The sequence below is a fragment of the Streptopelia decaocto genome (assembly GCF_964273445.1).
Source record: "Streptopelia decaocto genome assembly, chromosome: 4".
NCBI classification, from domain to species: domain Eukaryota; kingdom Metazoa; phylum Chordata; class Aves; order Columbiformes; family Columbidae; genus Streptopelia; species Streptopelia decaocto.
In genome coordinates, this window is record NC_138658.1 from 54711043 (window position 1) to 54733503 (window position 22461).

Genomic DNA, 22461 nt, shown 5'->3' on the forward strand with positions numbered 1-22461 from the left:
ACCAAATCCTTAATCCATTTTATCTGAATTACCGCAGTTCGTCCTTCACAAACTTTTTTGGGGAAAAATGTCAAAGGTGTAGTAGTTTTCATAAAACATCCTCTCTATGTGCAACAACATTATAAATCTATGATTTCATGTTTTAAAATACACTAACTTTACTAGTGTGTTCTAAGACAACAGTCCAGAAGCATTAGTCAAGTCCTTGCTCCTTTGCAAGCTTTCTGTTTGACTGCAGGCACACCACTCAAGGTGAGATCCTAAATCTGCAGTGCACAGCTTTTATCTACCCCACTAGAATAGTGCAAATGAGACAGACCCTGGTCTGGGTGACATTTGGAGGCATGTGGCCTCACTCTCCCACCTCACTTCCCTTCTGGGAAGTTACTGCCCTCATCTCCCCGGCACTGAGGAGGCTACACCAGCAGTGCTGTGCCCAACTCTGGGCACCCCAAATCAGGAGGAGGATGGAGAGGAACGCGGAGAGGCTACTGAGATGGCCAGGGGCCAAGAACACATGGCCTACAAGGGGAGATTGAGAGATGTGGGCTTATTTAGTCTGGCAAAGACTGTAAAGGGGACCTAATTGCAGCCTCCAACTGCTTCTTAGGCAGTTAAAAGATGAAGGAGCCAAGCTCTTTGTGGCATTGTCAGTACAACAAAGGCACTGACAACATACTACAGCTTGGGAAATTCAGGTTGGACATTAGGAGAAGCTCCTCTGTCCATGGAGCTCTTCAAGACTAGACTAGACATGTTCATGGTTGACCAAGTTACTGTTGGCAGCACTTCAAGAGGGAGACTGGCCCAGATGACCTCCTGAGTCCCTCTTGCAACCAGCAGTGATCCTGTCTCTCAGAAGAACCTGCAAGTTTGGCTTAATCATCCAGGCTCCTCGTACAGTGCCTGAGGAGATTTTTGCTACTGTGTGGGCCAATAGGAGCAAACATCTAGAGTAAAATGGCTGGTGCCAAGGACACAATGTCCATGCCTTATGTATTTCAGGGGATTTGACTCTGGATTGGTCCTAACCCCCACAAATACTTGGAGTGCATCAGAATAGATCCTGGAGTTATCTTCCTGGTTTTAATCCAAAAGAAACCCAGTTCAAGCACACCAAGCCCCCTCCATGCTGTAAGTCAAAGTATATTACATGGTGACTATCAAGAGATTCAGCTCAGAAATGGACTCCAGATCTGAATGAATATAGACACATCCTAGAGATATTTAGGAGTGGAATGCAAAAACCAGTGCTCCCAGCCCAGAGCCGCCTGAGTTAGTGCATAAGGCACAGAGGGACAGATGAGTTGCTCCTTCCTTGGGATCCACAGTCATTAATTTTCTCTCATGCTTTAGTGCCTCAGTCAACCTTTTTTTCCAGAATGTAGTATACGGTTAACCAGGCTAATTAGCCTAAGGGTTGCGCTGTGCCGATGCAGCAGTATTTTGGCTCCAAAGCAACCTTTCTCAGTGCTACCTTGGAGTCACTGTACTGCACAGAGCTGCTGTATCTTGTGATAAAAGCTACCTAGACTGTATATTCTATATTCTTTGCCTTAACACATCTTCATAACTTAGAAGCATCACATCTTCATAACTTAGAAGAATAACCTCTGTTGAAAACAAACTTACTACTCAGTTACTGAGTTAAACCAAAATGATTCTTGCCTCTCTAAACTAAAATTAGTCATGACTGCAGCTTTGTTATAAGAAAGCAGCAATTCACAGGTAATGTTTGCAGTCACTTAAATGATCAATGTGACAGCAGACAGAACAGTCTTACTAGGGAACTAAAACAGCCTAAGTTGCAAAAACAAAAAATTACTGGAAAAGGGTAGAAATTAAGAGTAAAAATGATCAATGATAAATGAGAAATATATTGTCTGAGGTATACAACAGATAAGACCATACTCTGCTGCTTTCCATTTACGCTCATAGGACTTACCCTGCGGAACCCCACTGGCTCTAGTTTAGAAAATGGTGCTGTTCACTGTGGCATAACTTGTAGAGTCTTGTTCAGAAAATGAAACAGCACGCCACAAGAGTAGTGCTACATTTCTAATACCTCGTAAAATAAACAGAGGTAAAACATTCCTTCAACTAGAACTGCGTTCTGGATAAGGCACTTGGCATATCCATCCTGTGTATTTATTCCGACCTCCAAATCTAATGGAATGTGCTTATTTAATTGGAATTTAAGTCTCGTGCTTATTTTAATGAATTTTAAGAATTTCTATATTTGTAATAAGTTGTGAAACTTTAAGGAAACAGAAGAGCATATAGTTGCAATTAACTACAACAATTAGTATGGATGGCAGATAAGCTGGTATAATTAAATAAAATCTAACCTGATTTACAGTGACAGCAAATCTGTGAAGCTGGCAGCTCCTAACAACAAAAATGTCACGGAGGCAAATTCCACCTTCCAGACTGCTGCTGCAGATGAACAGATTAACCAAATGACATTTTTCTAACAGACAAAATGAGACAGTAGCTGCAAGATGAGCTTTATATACCTCCTAATGCTAATTCTGATACTCTGAAATCCAAATGATTGTCCACAATAAACTGTGGGAATGAAACTACACCTGCAAAAATATTAAAAGACTTCAAAAAGCCCCAACCCTAAATTAATCTCCAACATTTAAATCAAGCCAAAACCCAAACCTGTCTTGAGTGAGACAGTGATTTTCTCAATACACATCTTCCCTGCAAGTGCTGACTCCTGAGCCAGTCCGTAGCCACCCCATCCTTTGAACTGACTGAGCACCATTGCAGCACTCCCACTATGTGTCCCTGTCTGTGTGTAACACTGATGTCTGAACAGAATTAGCCACATGTGCATTTGTGGCCTTTCTGCCACATAATATGCAATCACTGTTTAAACATAAATGTTTGTGTGAGGTGTGATTTCCGAAGGCTTGCAGCTCCGTCAAATTACTGCCAGTTAGAGTGCTCCAAGGTGCTGTTTCTCAGCGTGAACTATTTCCATGCCAAAGTCTGACCTTCAAACACAAGCTGTTGTGCTATTAAAGTCACTTGTTTTATTTTCAATAGGGAAAGTACATTTTACATGCTTGTGTTAGTAAACAGATGATGTGTATTTACAAACAGTTGCCAAATACTAATCTCTGGGATAAAATAAGTCATGGAAAGTAGCTTAGTTCAAAACATATATGCAAGTGAACAGAAAGAGTTAACATGGAAACTTAACAGAAATTGCCCATTTTCAAGCACCAGTTACTCTGCCCTAAGAACAAACAGTTTCTCTTCTTGCTGGTGGTCGTACTGGTCTGAGTTCAGCCACAGCGATGGGAATGGCAGTTTCACACAGGTGGGCTGCAGTCACACAATGTCTCTTATTCAACCATGGCTTGATGCAGCTGAATAAGAAAGTTGTTCAGCCTCAACCTGCTCTTGTGTGTTGCACAGGGGGTGCCAATGTGGGGACAGTGAGCCCCACTCGACCACCCTCAAAGGGACAGCACACTCACGTTGACAGTCCGTTCACAGAAAAGTAACTTATGAGTAACCTCATCCATGGATGATGCAAGCTAAGGCCCTCAAGCAGGGAAAAGTCCTAGGCAGGGAGGGTGACTGCACTGCCCCTGTTTGGCTGACAGAGGAACGCTGCATTACCCAGCTCATGCAAGCTGGCAGGAAAATTGTTGACGGGTTGAGGCAGGCAGTTGAACCTAGAAGAACCAAAGCAAAAAATGAAGAAGAAAAAAGCTGCCCTTGCAGCTGTTGAAAGCAACACAGAAATGAACATCACATAGAATCAAAGAGCTGCCCGCAGGTTCCATCTCCAGACCATCACCCAGGAAACAGCAGCTCCTTGTATACACAGAAGAAACGATTTCTGTGTCATCCCTCCATTCTTGGTGTTTTCACACGTTGCAGAGGGTCAGGATAGATGCTTCCCGGGGGTCTTGACCTCACCTCTTTCACAGCCTACTTGTGTGCTAGTTTAGTCTCCTGCAAAAATGCACACAGATATGTTTATTAACACATAACACTGGAGTTTCTTGTGCAACTATGGAAGCCCCAGATGAGCAGAGAGCATCTTCTAATCTAGTCCTCAATGCACATACACTAAGATGGATTTGCTTCCTCTAACTATTCTAAATGATTAGATTTGATGGATGGGTAGGACAGATTCTTGTCATAGGACTATTTTAATGCATTGCAATATTTTAAAATGTGGGTATTTTATAACCATTGTCTATCAACTGCAATGAGAATTCATGCAATTGAGTTATCTAAGGATATGATGCAAGTAAGGTTAAAAATTACTTAGCAGCAATATCAAATATGGAAGTGGCTGCCAAGCCTCTTAACACTGGTATGTTTTTGTCACATATGACTATTCAACTGAATTATTCCTTTTAAACTGCCTTTTTTATGAATAACACACAATAGCATTGTGTATTACCCCTGCTACTAAAAGCTTTGAATACCAGTAGGTAACAAATGTCCCGAAATATTATGGAAATCTGATATCTGAAAATGATATGACGATAATAAGTCATTTGCATTTCTATAGTACCTTTCATCTGAGAATCTCAGAGCACTTTGAAAGCAATGAGGTTGAATTATGTAGCTGGTACAAGAGAGAAAATGATTTGAGCTACCTAGTACCCTTCCCTTCCTAGAAAATTAACTTCAAAGACTATCTTGTCATTTCCTTCTGTTTGGGTTTCTGTGAGCATGAGAATAAGCATCCAACACTCCCCAAGACTCTTTTTAGGTAGACTAGGAACAGGAGCTGATTGGTCTGGATTACTTCTTCCAGTTGTCTCCTCCCCAAACAGCACTGTCAACCTTCAGGTCTCTGTCGGCTTTCTAAGAAGGCAACTGAGAAACTGGATAGACTGAAGGCCATTCATTAATTAAACTAAACCCCATAACTGGCTGTAACACTCCAAATAAATTCTGACAAGCAAAATACAGCAACATCACCACGATGCTGTACACGGCTGCCTGTCCTCACCCAGCCTGATGGTGGGAGCTGCCTCAAAAGATGTGCAGACAGTGTGAGGATTGAGATCACAGCCCTTCAGCTCAGAGGTTAATGCTCTAGCCACCAGGATACTGCATAATAACACCGGTGGCATCTCCCCAACCTTCTCAGTTCTTAAAAATATACATACAACAGTGGGCAGAGCATTTGAGCCCAAAGGAATGGCTTGGAAAATAACATTAAAATGGTAAGTAATCCTGAAATGCATCTCTCGGTTGTGAAGAAATGACAGGATGTGACTACAAATTTGTGGTCTACACCAGAACATTTAAACAAACACATTTGCAAAACAAAAGACCTAACTATCTGAGGCAGGATTCAAAATGTAGTGCATAATTATAAGCCTAAAATTTCTAGTTGCAGCAATTAGCTCTTCCTTTTTAGCCCAAAATCAAACAACTTCCAATGAAAAATGAAGTGTAGTTTTAAAACCTATTGCTCTGAAATGTTCCCTACTGCCAGTTCTGTAAGATGACAAATTTAAGACAACTCCTATAGAATATGTATTTTTAAAAATCATAATGCTTAATAGCTGGCCATATTTCACAGTGACATCTTACTTTTAAAATACCCTGCATCTTGATTGTTAATATGATTAACCAGTGCCACCTATTGGCTCAATAATAACACCCAGTTGTCAATTTAAACATAAAAAAATGAGGAAACTAGTAAAATCAAAGGGGTCAAGACCCATGTTAAAATACAGAATTTATGGGAAACATCAATATAGAACTGCCAGGACAGAGGGGGGAAGTGGTTCCTATATCCAAATATCAAGATTCAAATTTTAATTGTTCACATATTATTGTGTTCCCAGTTTAAAACACATGTCAGTTTCTGAGAGTTCTGAGTTTTATTATGTGTATGGTATGCTTACATGAAACAAATCTGGAGTCTGATCCAAAGGCTGGTGAAGTCAATGGAAAAATCTGTTAATCTCAGTGGATTTTAAATGAAGTTTTACATTTGTGGCATGTATTGAAACCCCATACCTTTTGTTGCCTTACCAACTTCCACAGAATTTGGATGAAATCCTTCAATCCATATATAAATTAATCAATAAACAAACACTACATACTCATTAAATCTAGTGGGTGTGGTATGGGTGAGGACCCTAAGCAGAATTTTATCTCATGATGTATCCTAATAACTAACCTGACATTACCCCCTGGGAACACAGCCCCCTTACATGTAGATTTTCTTAAACAAGATAGGTTGACCTGGACTCCTTTCCCAATCCTGCAAATGGTCCCTAGATTGCAGCTTGGCTGCCTTGGCACCCTTGCATCCCTTGACCATGATTTGTGGCCAAGACCGCAAACGTAAATGCATCTGCATGCAAATGCCAATGCACAGTGGGAGCTTTAGCAGCACCATGGGTTGAAGGCAGAATCTCTACAGGGGGAGAATTTTGCATTCTGAAAGCTATACAAGTGGAAGAATCAAAAAAAACCTAATACCTTAATTTAATAAAGCAAACTAAGAAAAACTCTTGAAAACACGACAATTTACAAACAATTATTGTCATACAATTAAATGATGTGACAAGAGAAACTGAAGACACAGCGTGTTTCGAGACACCAAAATTAAGTCTAAAAATTATCTCTGCAGAACACCAAAGCTTATTACAACTAAGCACTGGAAAACAGCAATGCCTGCAAGGACAAGAATTTGCAACTATAATCAAAATTAACGTGAAAGAAAATCTTCTTGTGAAATCCAAAAGAGGACTTCTGAGTGAGCAGTGCAAAAATGCATAACAGAAGACATTAAAAGGGCCAGTGTAGTAACAAAGGTATGTGCAAAAATCCTACTAACTCATCTAGAGGTGTCAATCACTCTTCAAAAAATCATGGAATTACCTAGAAAGCAGAAAAAGAGCTGTACAACACTTGAAAACGTTTTTAACAATTAAGTTGTGTGTACTGCGGTAGCTTTACTGTTTTTTTTCTAACATCACTAGACCAAAGAGAAAACAATCAGGGTATGTTACTAAGGCACTTGAGGTAATGAGGCAGTGGCAATCAATAAAGCAACGGGATGTCACAGACATTTTGTCTCCTAACTCAACTGCAGATTCAAGTGCTGGAAGCAAACGAAGTAGTATGTTACAGGCTTTGAGAAGGCATAAAGCAGAGATGAACCATAAAAAACGCAAGAAAGCAAGGCTCATAAACACACACACGTACTTCACGGTACAGGCCAGCACAGGCCCATTAAATACACCTCGTTCTGAAGAAATTCCAGTAAACAATCCTATGTGACTTTCCATCTGGCAGAGCTGCAAAGCTATAGATGAGCTCTGCAAGCACTGTTGGCTCTCTGGTAAAGTTGCCATTCCCTTCTCTGAACTTTCTAAGTTCACAAGTCACAAAGTTCTAATCCAGACTGGACTCTTCCTTATGTTTGGTGGAATGTGGCCATGGCTTGGGTCACTACAACCCTGCTGAAGTCAATGGGGCCGGCTGGAAAAGCATGACTGATACATGTAGCCTACTGTATGGGCTTCAAGTGAAAGTTGTGAAGACTTTTATGCCAGAAGATAAAAAGGTCTCAAACGTGACACTTGTGTATGTGCAGACACCCATAGAAGAAGTGAGAGATGCTGCCTGCTATCAGTGCAGTAAACCTGCACCAATAAAGTAGGAGTTTTCTTTGCAACACTTTTTTTTCTTCATGCTAAATGGAGAGGACTATTAAATAACATCACTGCAGAGTCAGAATAGTTCTTGGCTACTGTAGACACAGTTATCAAAGATGAAGAAACTAAATGACAATCCCATTAAAGGAGAGCAGCTGCAACAGGGCATTAAGCCCAGAACAACGGGACTACGTGAGGGAGGGATGCCAAAAACTCAACCACGCCTTGCCTAAATAAGAGAATATCAGCTCATTTCTGACAGGACTATTTCACATGCCGACAGACAACTGCTACCTAGCAATAACCACCCACTTCCAGGCACTGCGGTACAACAGTTCTTAAAAGTGAGTATTCCAGGTGGGGTCTGTGCCGAAAGTCATTGAACATGAGCAAATAATTCACAAAAGAGGCTTGTTTTGATGGATTATGTAATGTCCGAGGGGAAAACAGTGATTGACATGTAAAGGAAAAGTGATTTATCTTCGTTCTCCCTTACCCTTTCCAATTTTAATGATTCATCTAAGCATTATTTTTAGTGAAGATTATATAATCCAGTTGAGAAGGCCATTTTTAATAAATTCTGTATCTGTTAGTATGAGTCAAATATTTTTCTGAAGCCTTGATTTTACTAGATACTGTTTTCTTGTTCCAGATTTTGTTAATTTCTTCAGCTTGCTAACCACATTTGGTTGTTTATATATATTAAGGTAATAGTACATTTGCAGTTTAACAATCTTAAGCAGTAATTGAAAAAGGACAAATTAGTACTTCTAAATGCCTTTAGCCATCTTCCCCAAGTCTTTGCTCTTATTTTCACAATAATGGTACCAAATGAGTTACAATTACCTTTTAAGGAGGATAAAGATCTTCTATGATGCTATACTCTCAACAGCAGTGTAGAAGATGGCTCAAAGCGTGAACTTGACATCATTTCCATTTCTTGCACTGCCAGACACTACCTGTCATTCTCTGTGCCTGTGAAGGCATTTGTCCTTTAGCCACAGAATAGATAAAAAAATGTGCACAAGCCATCTTTTACCTTACACATCTACATACAGTTAAACACAACTGAATCCACAACTGAGGATCTAATTTTTTTTATTTGAAACAATTTTGAATTTACATAATGACTCTGAGGAGCTGACTGTGGTATTGACACTGGAACAATACCTCAGCAATGGAATTGCTCAATACAAGCATATAGTGTTCTACATGGTTGATTATAGAAAGTATAAAATAGGACATTCATAACTAAAACAGGTGGAGTGTAAGCAGATCATTTGCATTTTTAGCTCTGTTTTCTAAAGAAAGGAGGAATAAATTATAGTCTATGTCTTCTACATGGCTTCTGTTCTCTTTTGCAAAATATTTTTAACTCATTGACTGATACTAAAAAAATCTGATCGAATTATATTAATCTCTAATATAATGAATATCCTACGTGAGAAGAAATCACCAGCAAAATAAGAAATCCTGTAAATGAGTTTCCTTGTCCCATTCATAAATAAATCACCAAAGGAAAAGCTGTAACATGAGCTATTAGACACTTCATACATGCCTCTTTTGCAGGAAAGCTTCATGTGAAACAAGCAGGCCACTGCAGGACACACAGCCATGAGAATACAATCTTTATGGGAGTCTATTGCTTTATCTTACCTATCTTTCACATGGATGCATAGAGTGGCTTCCTGATATGGCAAAAGGATGAAGAGGCAGAAACTGGATTTAAGAAATTTATGAGTAATTACATACACTAGTGAAAGTTATTGAAACTAATTCTAAGAAAGGAAATTTTCAGGGAGTTTTTTTACATTTGGTCATTTTTATTGACTAATGAGCATATTTTGTATCTGTATATGTTGCTGTAAGCACTACTGGTAGTGCTATAGAAGACACAGTGCAGTAGTATTCTGTACAGTCTGTGTTCCTGTGTATTTGAACTGGTTTGGAGACAGCTCATGAAGAACTAGACAATCTTCTGTCAGGAATGGCACGAGTGTGTTTGATCCTGTGTCAGTCTGGAGGACAAATTCAAAGGCCTCAAGGGGTCCCTTCCAGCCTCCCGGTCTGTGATTTGCACAACAATAAATAATTGACTGATGAAATAACTGCCAAAGGTCCCTTGGACCTCTATTATGGCCACAGATTCCTGGTTTAAATGGCATGTCATTTAACTCAATGGCACTCATTTTACTCACCACAGATTGCTTAATTCTTTATAATCCCATCTCATAAATGACTTGCATTTCAAAGTAAATCATTGTACAAACTTTGCTGCTGTCTTAATATACCAAATTAGGGATCACATAAACTGGAATGCTTCAATAACTCGCTTCAAGAGCATTGCATAATTCTTCATCACATTTAAATGCAATCCAATAAATATCTGAGTAAATCAAGACCATTATCAAGCAATAATATGATTTTATCACTTTCCTAGTATTTTCCAGTAACTACTCTTAAAAAGAGGATTGATGCTTACTGCTCACTGCTCTCGGCATCTGAGCTATTAGAAATACTATAGGGTGGAAAGTGAAAGAGAGAAATTGGCATTTTCATCAGAACAAATAACTTTGTCTTACCAGAACAGTATGGACTATAAATCTAGCCACCAGGACAATTATCAAGCAAGAAAATATTTTTCCTCTGATCTCTTTTTCTAGAGTTTGTGGGGCCTTTATTAAACAACAGTAGGTATGAAAAAAATAAAAACATTAAGTCCTTCATTTTAAGCAAATTGCTTATAAAGCAGTCATACATGATTTATGTTATATTTGGTTAGGACAGCAGAGCAAGATCCTCTAGATGTGTCATGCTGACACACGCAGGTGGGAAAAATTCTTAGTAATAAAATAACCCCTAGAGTCCTGCACAACACACTGAACTTCTTTAGATTAGACTCCATACCTTAGGCTCTTTAGATTATCGAACACTCATTTCCTTATTTATTTCTTAGTATGGCTCTGTTTTAATAATCCGATGGAAATAAGGACATTCAGATAACTAGGTCTTCACTGTTAACCTCTCTTTCTATATAAAGACAGACAAAAATGGATCATTACACAGATGGTTTTGGATAAAGTTACTCTTTTAGGGAGATCTGCTTTTAGTTACCCCTGCTCCACAGATATTTCCACTTTGGGTTTTTGAGATCTCTTTTTCGGCTGAATACACACAGTCTTGCTCATACAAAATTCCCAATGAAGTTAGCAGGGTCAGGCATTTCACTGGGCAATAATTTATTTCAAGACTTGCAAAAGTTGTTAGAAGTACCAAGACTATTGACTAATTAGTAAACTAGAAAAAATAATGGAAGCAAAGATTATTAAACACAAAGATACAATCTTTATCATTTTGTCTCTGTTGTGATCTCTTCTTGTGCATCTGAAACTGCCAGGGTCAGAGGAGGAGTACTGGGCTTCCTCGGTCTAACTCACTAAATCCAATCTTACTGCATTTGCTTCTTGTTTATCTTACATATAATAGCTGCTCTGCATAACTCTACAAATATGGATAACTCCTCTCATCTAGAAGTATTAAACCCACATGGTCATTCAATCGTTCTCAATCAATTAAAGTAATCTTAACCTAATAAAATCCAGTCAGTGAGATTGCTTGTGTACACTCAGGCAGTGTTAGGGATTCTGCTACAAATATTCTGAAGTGCCAGTCATTTCCTCCTGCACTGCATGGGAAGGCATCAATCTCGTACAGAACAAATAAATAATACTAACTAACAGATAACATTTATTAAAACCGCTATGCTAAAAAGGGGGTTTGGATGGTTTGCGCAAGCCATTTATTTTGCCAATGATTTTAACTTTGAACTTCTATATGCTTCTAAATGTCTATTTTGTACTCTTATGAAGTGCTGTAAGAAATGCAAATGCTCTTTAGTAATACGATCAGATCAAAGGGTCTGGGCTGCTGAAATGCACGCCAATAGCAAATGTGTCAGCTGGGGAGCTCTCTGAAACTAAGGCTGTCCAGATAGAGCTCTTAGTCATTAATTCTCATTTCATCTTCATGTTTTGTAAAACGTTACAAATTAGAGACTCTAAATAATAATTTTACAAATAACATTGCTATGTATCACACATACACTAGAATAACTATGTTTCAATTCAGATACCAGTTGAAGGACAGGATGGAGATTCATAAAGCATTGGTGAGACTGTGCAGGTACTCAATTGCTAGTAGAATGATATGGACTCTATTAATAAACATTTTTGAATGTTTAATTGTACTAAAGACACATGTTACTATACTGAAGACTGCAGTTGTGCCACTCCAAGCAAACACTAGGAGCAGGTGGTACCATACTACTTCTCAGGCTCTGATAATTTGATATCTGAGCTGTTCAGCTATTTGATCAGTCCCAAAGACTGACACTTAGCAACAGTGTGACTCCGGATCAAGCCCAGTCCCAGGCTCCCTCCTCTTTACCTTGCTACACTCCCTGCTGCCAGCTACCAGTGATTTAGCCCTATTCCCTTTTTGACTAAAGATTTTTCAAGTAAAAGCCTCTCTCTGATACAAAACCCAAATTAATAAGAGTAGCACTGGGCCAGTGGAGTTATTTTGGAGTTGCACTGGCACGACCATGATTAAGTTGGCCTCTCTAATGCTATCTATTAATATCCTTCTTTAATTAAAATCCCAGTAAGGAGATAAGGCAGTTGACTTCAACAGCACTGCCTATATTAAAAACTGCCAGATTTCTCTGTATTCTATACACACAACCATCTATGACTACACTATATTTATATCTACCACCTTCAATATATTAAAACCTTAAATCACTAGTAGCTAAACATTACTAATGTATTATTACTGCAGCCTGAAAGGATACCTTATCAAAAAATACTCTTTCAGCACATGAAAATTCAAAGACTTTTGATTTATTTCACATGAAAAAAATTGGTGCTCAGGGACTACTCTCATACCTTGAGTGAGAGGTTCAGTAGTTCCTTGATCTAAAGCTTTGTTCCTGTAATATTTAAAAATTCTCCAAACAAAACTCAAAACCTAATGTAGGATTTTCTCTTGTGTGTTCACACATCTGTGAGCACATACATACACCTGCATAGTCATGTACGTAAGTAACTTGCCTAAAAGGAGTTATTTTGCTGCATAAGCTTAGAGGTAGGATGCCAAGTTACATACCCTCTGTATGACACTGTTTTTAGGCAATTACAGAAATGCCATCACAGAATACACAGAATCCTTGAATCAGAGCCTCTGAAACCCTCTTTAGTTTGCTGCAGAGCAGCCTGTTGCTCAGCTGAGAGCTCAGCCCCATGCCCTTGATCTGACTGATGGGGGAGGCCCCTGAGCCTCTCACTTTGGGCTGGGTCTCATGCACTGTTCAGGGCACGACGCACAATAAGGACTCAATTCAATACTGTTGCTGTCCATCCTCTAGCATACTACTTGAGAAATTTGTATCACATGGAATTTGCTCAAGTGTTTCATTGTCCCTCACTGTGCCTAGACACTGGGTGAAATGTAGAGGGGTCACCAGCTCCTCTTTGTCTGTCGTTGCAAGGATGACCACTTTGCACAAGAACGAGGCATGCTCCAGTTTCCTGCGGGCATCTTGACTACCCTGTATTTCTAGTTTAATAAAAATATGCATGCATACATATGTATGTATATAGACATAAACTACAATATATGGAACCAGTCTAGCATGCAAATACGTCTGAAGAAATAACACTATATTTGCAAAGTTAAAGAAGAAAAGAAATTGTAGGATCTGCTCTCCTTTATTTCTTCTATGCTAAGAAAAACGGTCGTAAAAACTAAGATGCAGGTGCATACAACCCTAAATATTTACAAGTTTACTTGTGGATAAAATTTAAACTCCTCTGTAAAGCTGCTACTTTTACAATAGTCTTTAACAGAACCTATGCTGTTCTTCAGTAATGCTAGAATTACAACCTTGAGTGATGCCCTTTGAACATAAATACCCAGTTCTCACAAGGGGTCCTAACAGCAAGCTCAAAAATTGTCTGTGATAGTGGGGCTTGAGTTTTATACATCCATTTATACCATTTTATACCTCTGTTTATACAGTTTGTACTGTTTTATATGATTTGTGTGCATGTGTGTGTATAAACGCTATAGATACACATACAAAAATTATAGAAAAATACATATTTTTCTAATTAAAGAACAACAGTAGTAATGTGGTTAAAAATTTTAAGTGCTGTTTTTTAAGTAGATAGAGTAAATAATGGATCCAAACTTTGGGAGCAGATTAGCAGGAAAGTAACTGGGTTTCAGGTAATTTTGCTTATTTCTAAATATCAAGAAAGAAAAAAGCCAACAAACCAAATAGCTTGCTGTTTTACTAAAAAACAAACAAACCAACCAACCCACACATCTTGATCTTAGTCTTGCTCCCTAAATGCACATCCTACCTTTTGAATATGTGAATTAAAAAATTTGTTCAAAAGTAAACAAAAGTTCTCAATATTTCCACTTGCATATTTGGTACATATGGAGCAAATCCTTAGCCCAGTCCCCAAACTGTGTAAGTAAAGACCCCACAAAAATAAAAGGCAACATGAAGAGCAGTTATTTTCATGCAGTTTATCAACAGTTTCTTAAGTTTATCTGTGCAGCAGAATGAACTTTGATCCAATTCAGTGTCCACCTTAGCCCTGGACTAGCATTTCCTTTAACGGGAACAAAGGCTTGAGGATCTGCTCAGTAAAAATTACCTCATAGTGGTTCTGCTTGAGACCTACTGGCCCTGCCTTGCAAAGTAAGTTAAAGCCTACAGGAGATTTCATCATACAGTCTCAAGAACAGTCAGATCCTGCTTTCTGCTCAACCACACCAACAACAGAGCTGTTCTGTGGCACAAGAGGAAAGAGAAGAAACTTCACATAGAGGCAGAACTACTAAAAATGCAGGTTTCTCTTCAATGTAATGAACTCTATGTATCTCTCACCTCTGGGTCTCCTGAAATAAGAAATATTTATTTCAAACCAAGGCCCATACCAGACCCAGGTACTTGAACCATGTTGCTCTCCCAAACTCAGACATATTCAACTTCTTATTTTTTTTTTTTCTCCAGTTGTAGCTTAGTTTGTAGCTCTTACACAGTACAGTGATGTGCGTCACATAAAACCATAAATAGGTACAAAGTTAGGTAACCAGAACTAACACTTAGCATAAAAAAAGTCCTGGAGTTATTTGTCTCCACATCTCCGCAACACCTCCCTTGCAATTTCATGCACTTGAACATCTGTGTTTTCCTGTAGCTAAGGAATAAATTCCACACAGATTATATAAAATTGCCTTTATAAAAAAGATCTTCATGCAATGTATCCAAGTAGGGACACCATATGGCATTTTGGGGCTGGCCAAAACGGACCATCATTAACTAAGCATTATTCTGGCTTTTGAGTATTTTTCCACACAAAAATTTCTTCAATTGTATTTTTTCTAAGAGAAACAACATTTCAGGTAAAAATAATATAATACACCTGGAACATGCTAAGAATGAAAAGTTATACCTTTCTCTTATCACATATGGCAATAACTTGGAAATCAAAGCAATCAGAATTCTTCATCTGTTATGAGTTATTCACCCTCACGTTCAGTAGCACTAAACTACAGATGCATATAACATTTTTTTCTCTTTCAGAAGTACATCAACATGCATAAAAAGACATGTAATTCCTGCAAAGCAGCCTACAACAATAGGTCCAAACAAAAACATTAGTAAGATCAATTTCTGCAGTCATTATTGATAGGAATAATCCTTATCTGGTCAACAAAGCTAACTGTAGGTGAGAATTTTGCTTTAGGTATCATGAGAAAACATGTAAATTGGGCACCAAACATTTGTACTTTATTAGAATATTTTTCAAATTAATGCAATGTTCTGGATGAAGCATGTCAGTGGAAACTAAACTAAGCTGAACAATTGTACAGTAACCCAAGCAAACTCAAACTCGTTCACTAGAGTAAGGCAAGGAAATCTCACTTGGGCATCTGTGGGGAAGCTGGTGGATCCACTGTGAATCCACTAACTGTACATATTAATTTTATACTGTGCTTGTACAATGGAGGCATTAACGTGGTGGCAGTATCAGTAGCATCTTCTATAAGATCTTCATTTTACATTCCTACATGTATACACAGGATTCCATACTTAAGATTTTTAATCATGCCAAAATTAGTATTAATTAGGTTTTTATATGCTTTTTTCTTTTTACTTGAGGCACAGAAACCATGAGTAACATAGCATTTCTGTATTAAAAACAGCTGTTAAAACAAAGCTTGTTCATGATCTCATCACCATTATTTTTGTTTGCACAACAAAAGTGTTTTGAATGGTTAAAAATGGCTAAAAAGTATTAACTGTCAAGATTCAGTAAAAAGCAACCCTGTGTTGGAACTCAGCAGGTTTGCAGAGCTGCTGCACAGAGGAGGGCGAGCTGTACGCAGCTGATACAATGTCTGCAAAAGGGAGCATCCTTGCCACATAAAGTGTTAAATGCAAACCTCTTTACACCTTGAGATAAGACTGGCTATCACCACCTATGTCAGGACACACTCAGATGCTATATAAAGGTATCAGCATTGTGTCTTCAATGGAACCACCTGTGTGCAGGACTTGGCTTTACACATATCTCTCTTGAATGCATTTGTCTCTGCTAAATGACAGACACGAAAGGCACCTTCACAACCTCAGAGTAAAAACTTATTGATGTCTTAACTAATTGAAGCAATAACAAGACCTTAAGTCAAACTAGCAAAGGGCTATCTTCCCAACTTTCAGAAAAGCCAAGAGAATTTAAAATTATCTGAGTTTTGACTGTATATTCCACTTAGCAGGATTTCATTTTCAAGACAAATTCCTAACTCAGGTTAAGGCATCAGTTTCAACCAGGGCTTGTAATACTGCCTTGTATCACCACCTAATTTCTTGAAATGGTGAACTTTGCAACTCAAATAATTTTCTGCTTGAAGTAGTGATACAAATAATTGGAATGTTCTGAGCCTATCTAGGGCTGATGTCACAGCCGCATGTAACAGGAGCATATGGAAGTTTATACCTGTTGTATTTAATACAAACTGTGTGTTAATGGAAAGCATCTATACAGGCATTACTGAGTAGCAGAGAAACTGTCATTAACTTATCGCTGTTACAGTCCACAGGTTACTACATGTAACAGTAAAAGCACTTATTACAATCAGGCGATTATAACTTACTTTCCTTATCACTTTGAAGCAATAAAATATCTGAAGAAAACCACTAAATTATTTAAAGCAAAATCTTTTAACCAAAATTCATAGAAAACAAGAGACTGTAAAACAAAGCACTTTTGTTCCGTTTGCCCATGCTCACTGTCGCCACTTACTGTAGTTTTTAGGGATTTCTGTTTAAGAAATTTTACAAATAATCATTTTCCTAGTGGCATAATAAAACCATAATATGTTTCAGCTATACTAAAGTATGTTCCTAAAGAACAGGCCAAACACTGATTCACCAGAGTGCTCCAGTATACACTTGCTAACTTGATATAATTTAAGAAAATTACTTTTAAGGTTGCACACTTTAAGTTGCAGATAAAGTTCTCTTGTGACTTCTAGCAGGATTAATCCCTAAGTGCCTCTGGCATCACAGCTCTGATATGCACACAGCCCAGCCAGAGGGTGTTCGCTTCTGCCACTGGGAATCTGGAGGCTCTGAGCCTCTTTCAGGAATGCCCAGCACCAAGAAGAAGGGGTATAAAGTATATTGCTATGCTGAAAATTAACAAGAAAGGCCTTAGACATGAAAATATACATTGTGGTTTAGGGCTTAAATATGCTAAATAGTTTACCAAGTTGGAAAATTTCAACCTTTGTTTTTCCAGAACTCTTGCATTGTGAACTCTTCTAGGTCTTTGCAAACAGCATTTTTATTTCCAAGTACTTTACTATACATCTAAATCCCATTGGAGGCTCCTTTTTCTTATTTATCTATATATTAGTTAAGGTCATATGCAGCTAGTAATACTTCTGTGTCAGTGATACAATTGATAAATAGTCATGGTTGTTTCTTATCATCTAGGGTCCCTAAATGTTCATATAAGTGGCTTACGTTGGTAATAAAAATCTGTAACCACTCCAAAATTTCTGCCCCATACCATCATATTTGAAGGCAGGACTGATGTTGCAGATAAAATTTGGTACATGAGAAGAATTAATCACTGTGATTATATGATCCTACAAAGAAGCTAATATAAATAACGATAAATTAACTGAATTATTTTCTTCCTCCTAGTGTTTTTTGAAAGGTGAAATTCTGAGATAACAATGCAAAGGTAAAATCCTCCAAACTGATACACATGGCTTCAAACCCCAACTTTTGGTATGAACTTTTGGTTATTGTTGTTGGGGTTTTTAGCAAACATCTAGCTAAAATGCCAAGCTATCCTGATGATAAATGCCATTCACATCAAATACGGAGGCATCAGTAGCTCCACAGTTAAGGCGATGCTGGCAGAAACCCATTTTGAATGAATAACATATCTTCTAAAAATCCACACCAATTTTCTTTCAGAGCCAAATAAACATTTTTTCCCGATTGTCGATATTTATATGTCTTTGCTTAGATTGCAACAATAAACTGCAAGCATTTTCATGCCCTCCTTAAAGAATGGCATATTTTCAAACAAACAGGGACATGGATGTGAGAGCTGGGAGTTTCCTTGTGTCAAGAGCAACTGGGAAGACCTGGAGATGTGGAAATTCTTCAAGGCAGCGTTATGCCCACTTTTTTTGCTTGTGAGTGCTATTTGTCATACTCACATAAGTATTGGTGCCAAGACAATTTTCACTTCAAAATTCCAACTGTTTTGTCATTTCAGGCATGATTTTCAGACCTCTGATGTTTGCATAAAAGGTGGCAGTATTGTTGAATTAGAAATGTTGGGGGGGAAGGTGGTGGGTGGTGGTGTGAAAGAGAATTGTGAATACAGTGAGCTCATTTTTACAGAGAAGAAATGTCATGGGTGTGAACGCTTAGTTTATTATTTCTGTACTTCAAGCAGGAATATGCTTCAGCAGCTTAAATCTTACAAGTCAGAATGACACCTTGTGAATGTATGCAAATTCCTCGTATCAAAGGGTAATTTTAAAAATAGGATGTAAGTAGCAGGATGCCTAATTAGTTCAGATACCGAGTATGCGATCCCGACTTCATTGAGCTAAAACTGCAGGTTTCACTCCATGCTTCCTTCGAAGCGGAGTGTGACCGGGATCAAAGGATCCCATTTGCTGTAGCCTCAGCCGGTGGAGACCTGCTTTCTGTGTCCTATGACATCAGTCGGAAACTCTATTAACCAGCCGCCCCAGGGGAGCTACACAAGACGTCCCCCCAGAAAAGCTTCCCTTTAGGTAGAAGGCAGCCCATTTCCACGTCCGAACCGCCGTGCCCCGTTGCTCCGACGCCGCAAAGAAGAGACACCCTCGCCCCCCGGTACCTTCCAGATCTGTCGTTTATAGGCATAAAACTTCGGAAGAGGGGTATAGCGGCGACTTCAAACCCCCCTCCGATCTCCCACACCGACAGCCGGCAGGTCGAGCCGCCCAATGCGCTGCCACACGCCTCCCCCCGCCATCTCGCCCCACCGCACTCACGGCCGCCCCGTCCCGCGCCCCGCCGCCCCACACGGTGCCCGGAGGGGCGGAGCGGCCCCGCTCCCGGAGCGCGCCGCCCTGGCGGCCCTCGGGGCCGGATGCGGGGTAGGGACGAGGAGCCGGTCTCGGCCACACCGTGGACTCCCTGAGCAAGAGCGACCGGCGCCGCCCGGGAGCAGCGGGAAGGGCCGGGGAGCGGCGCGGGCGCTGCGGGCGGCAGGGGGAGCTGCGGGCGGGCGGCGGGGAGCGGCGGGGCCCGGCGAAGCGCGGGTTACCTTCGGGGTTGGCGCTGATGAAGACGCGGACGCTCCTGCCGCTCGGCACCAGGTGGGACGGCAGCGCCGCAAGGTTGCCGGAGAAAGCCGCCCGCCGCAGCGCCGCGTCCCGCGGGCAGGGCAGCCTGCCGCCCGCCCCGGCCGGCCACATCCCGCCGCGCTGCAGGGCGATCCTCGCAGGCGGCCGCTGGGCCCCCGCTCAGGGCAGCCGCTGGAGCACTGCGGCGGCAGCGGCGCTCGCCACCGGCTCGGCGGCAGCGGCCATACGGACCCTCCGGCTGCCCGGGGCCGCCGCCTGCCTCCTCGGCGTCCGCGCGGCTGGGGCCGCCGCCCGGCACCGGAGCGCGGGGGCAGCGAGAAGGCGAGACGTCGGCCGCCCCCCGCGCCGCTCCCCAGCGGCGGGGAGGGCGCAGGAAGAAAGTTTGCGGTGGAGCGGTGCCGGGCGCGGCGCAGGCGGGACGGCGGCCCCACGGCGGCAGCCTGAGCCCCAGCGCCGCCCGGCCCCGCGGAGAGCTGCTGTGCAGTCGGGCCGGAGAGTCTCTCGGGTTCCCTCTCTGCCCACGAGGGTTTGCGATGTCCAAAGCAGGGACGTCTCCGGCAAGGCTGACGGCACCTTCCCTCCTCCGAGTGTGTCACAGCCCCAGGATCGGATTTTTATAGGAAAACTGCTGCCGGCTCATCCTTTGGATGCTGAAGAGTTCAGAGCCCTTCTTGTGTTTTGTTCTTTAATCGCCTGCACAGGAGTCCCACTTGCTCCGATACAAAAGAGGGATGTTCTTGCTGCCTTTTTTTTTTTTTTTTTTTTTTTTGTAATCAGTTATTTATTTATCGGAATAAATGAAAAGCCCCGGTTTGAAGAATGAAAGAGAAAGGAAGCAGCGAGACGAGCAGCCGGCGGGATGCGGTCCCTTTGCAGCAGTCAGTGGCGGGGCATCCCGTCGGGCAGCGCCGATGAAATATTCAGGAGGGCGGCGGGGTCGGGTCGCGGCTCCGCGGCGGGCGGGGGCGGCGGGCCGGGCCCCGCTGGAGAGTGGCGGCGAGACGCGGTGCGGTGCGGCGGCCCCAGCCCCAGCGGGCGGCGGGGCCTCGGCGAGCCGCAGAGTTTAGAAACCTCCGAGGGAGGGGCGGGCGGGCAGGGACCTGGCAGCAAGGCGGAGGGGAGGGGCTGGGGGGACAAGGAAGGGGTGGGCGCGGGGCCTCAATTAGCCTGATGGGCCTGGCGGCCGTGGGTGTGCCTTCGTGGGAGGAAGATGCAGGCTTGGACAGAGGGGTTTGCAGGTGTTTCTGCGTGCTTGAAAGGCTGGAGATGTAAGTCTTTAATGTGGGTAGTATCTATATAGGCTGTTTAATGCCCTATATCTGGCACAAAACTGGTTTGTGTATTCACACATTAAATATATACTACACTATGTATAATGTATATAAAGCAACCTTATTGTGTATTTATACACAGTATTTAAGAGCTGAGGTCATCCTGCCCTCATCCTTTGGGTACTCACTTTCCCCCCTGCCCTGCTGCGGTCCTTGCCAGACAAGTTGCCTGCTGTGGCAGGCAGTGTCAGCAACAGGGAAGGCTGAGCTGGCTTTCAGGGAGGTAACGCTGCTAAAGTAGGCAAAAGCGAACTCTTCAGCTCTGTTTCTGCAACGAAGGTGACAGCCAGATGGGTTCCTTAAGTGTTGCTGAGCAGAATTTTTTAAAAAAACTGATTTCTTAAAGAAATATGCAAATTTGCATCTCATGTGCGTTTGCATGTGAGTAATTTTGTTGCCATTTGCTTACTGTTGCTTTATTAGTTGCATTATTAGTTCTGCACCCCATAAATTTTTGGACTGATTTCAACCAAATGAAACGGGGGCGAATTTTAATATATTAATTCTCCTGTAAGTGCTGTGAAGATAGCAGGGCATGGGAGGGGACAGTGTACCTATCTGCAAAGATGCAATATATGCAATGTACATTTCAACTATTAATATTGAAATGTCAACACTGGACAGAGAGGTCAGGCCACTGTCATGGGAAAATCCCCCTTTCAATCAAAATATATATTCCTTCAGGATTCTGTAGTGTCCAGTAAGGAGCAAATCTCACTTGAAGCCTTTCATGATAGACATGAATACTTCTCTTCTCTGGGGATTCTCTGATGCTCTACTTAAGACAAGCCTGAAGCTTTGGTATAATGTAATTTGGTTAAAAAATCTAAAATGCAATTCTCTAGGAAATGAGGCTTCATGTATGTCACCGCTTAGAAACTGTTGGTCTTATCTGCACTTCTCTTACTCTTTGTATGGCCAGTGTGCTTAGATGTGCCTTTTTCTGGCTTATGTGATGAACAGGTAATTTCTCTAATACAGAGCTGAAAAGCAGCTCCTTGAGGCTTCAGACAGTTAATGAATGCACAAAGGAAATGATTTATAGTGTAGGCTGAATTATGTCTTATGTACTTTGCTGAGACTAACTCTCAGCTGGGCTATCTCCTTTGTTTCTCTATCGTGAAGTATTAGGCTGTTCTTAAATATGAATTTGCTTGTGGAAGCAGCTCCTAATAAGGACACAGAGACTCTAACTTCATATTTTTGCTGCCTTAGTATTATCATTAACAAATTTCTCAGACAGCTTCTTTTGAAGATGAGGCTCATTGATCTACCCCTTTACCATGCCAGCCATAATGCAGTGGTTTTTCAAGACTCTTTTTGGCAGTCATCTTTAATAAGTCAAAAACTTGAGTTTGCGTCATTTTAATTCTTTTGGAATTTTGTCTTTGACAGCGTTGACAACAGCTTCAGCTTTTACCTGAATATATTGTCTCATGAACCTAGGCTGAATGAAATGGGACCAGGCCTATCATTTCCAACTGCTCACCCTGTCTGTTGCC

General features: G+C 41.1%; 1 protein-coding gene across 1 annotated transcript in view; it reads right to left on the reverse strand.

The window, feature by feature from the left end:
• Positions 1-19739, reverse strand: part of NWD2 (NACHT and WD repeat domain containing 2) — a gene marked incomplete at its 5' end in the record, with an annotated part of 56667 nt that extends 36928 nt beyond the window's left edge. The window contains one exon of the mRNA XM_082050286.1: positions 19589-19739. Coding sequence (XP_081906412.1) covers positions 19589-19739 — 151 coding nt within the window. The remainder of the gene's footprint in view (positions 1-19588) is intronic.
• Positions 19740-22461: the final 2722 nt, after the last annotated feature.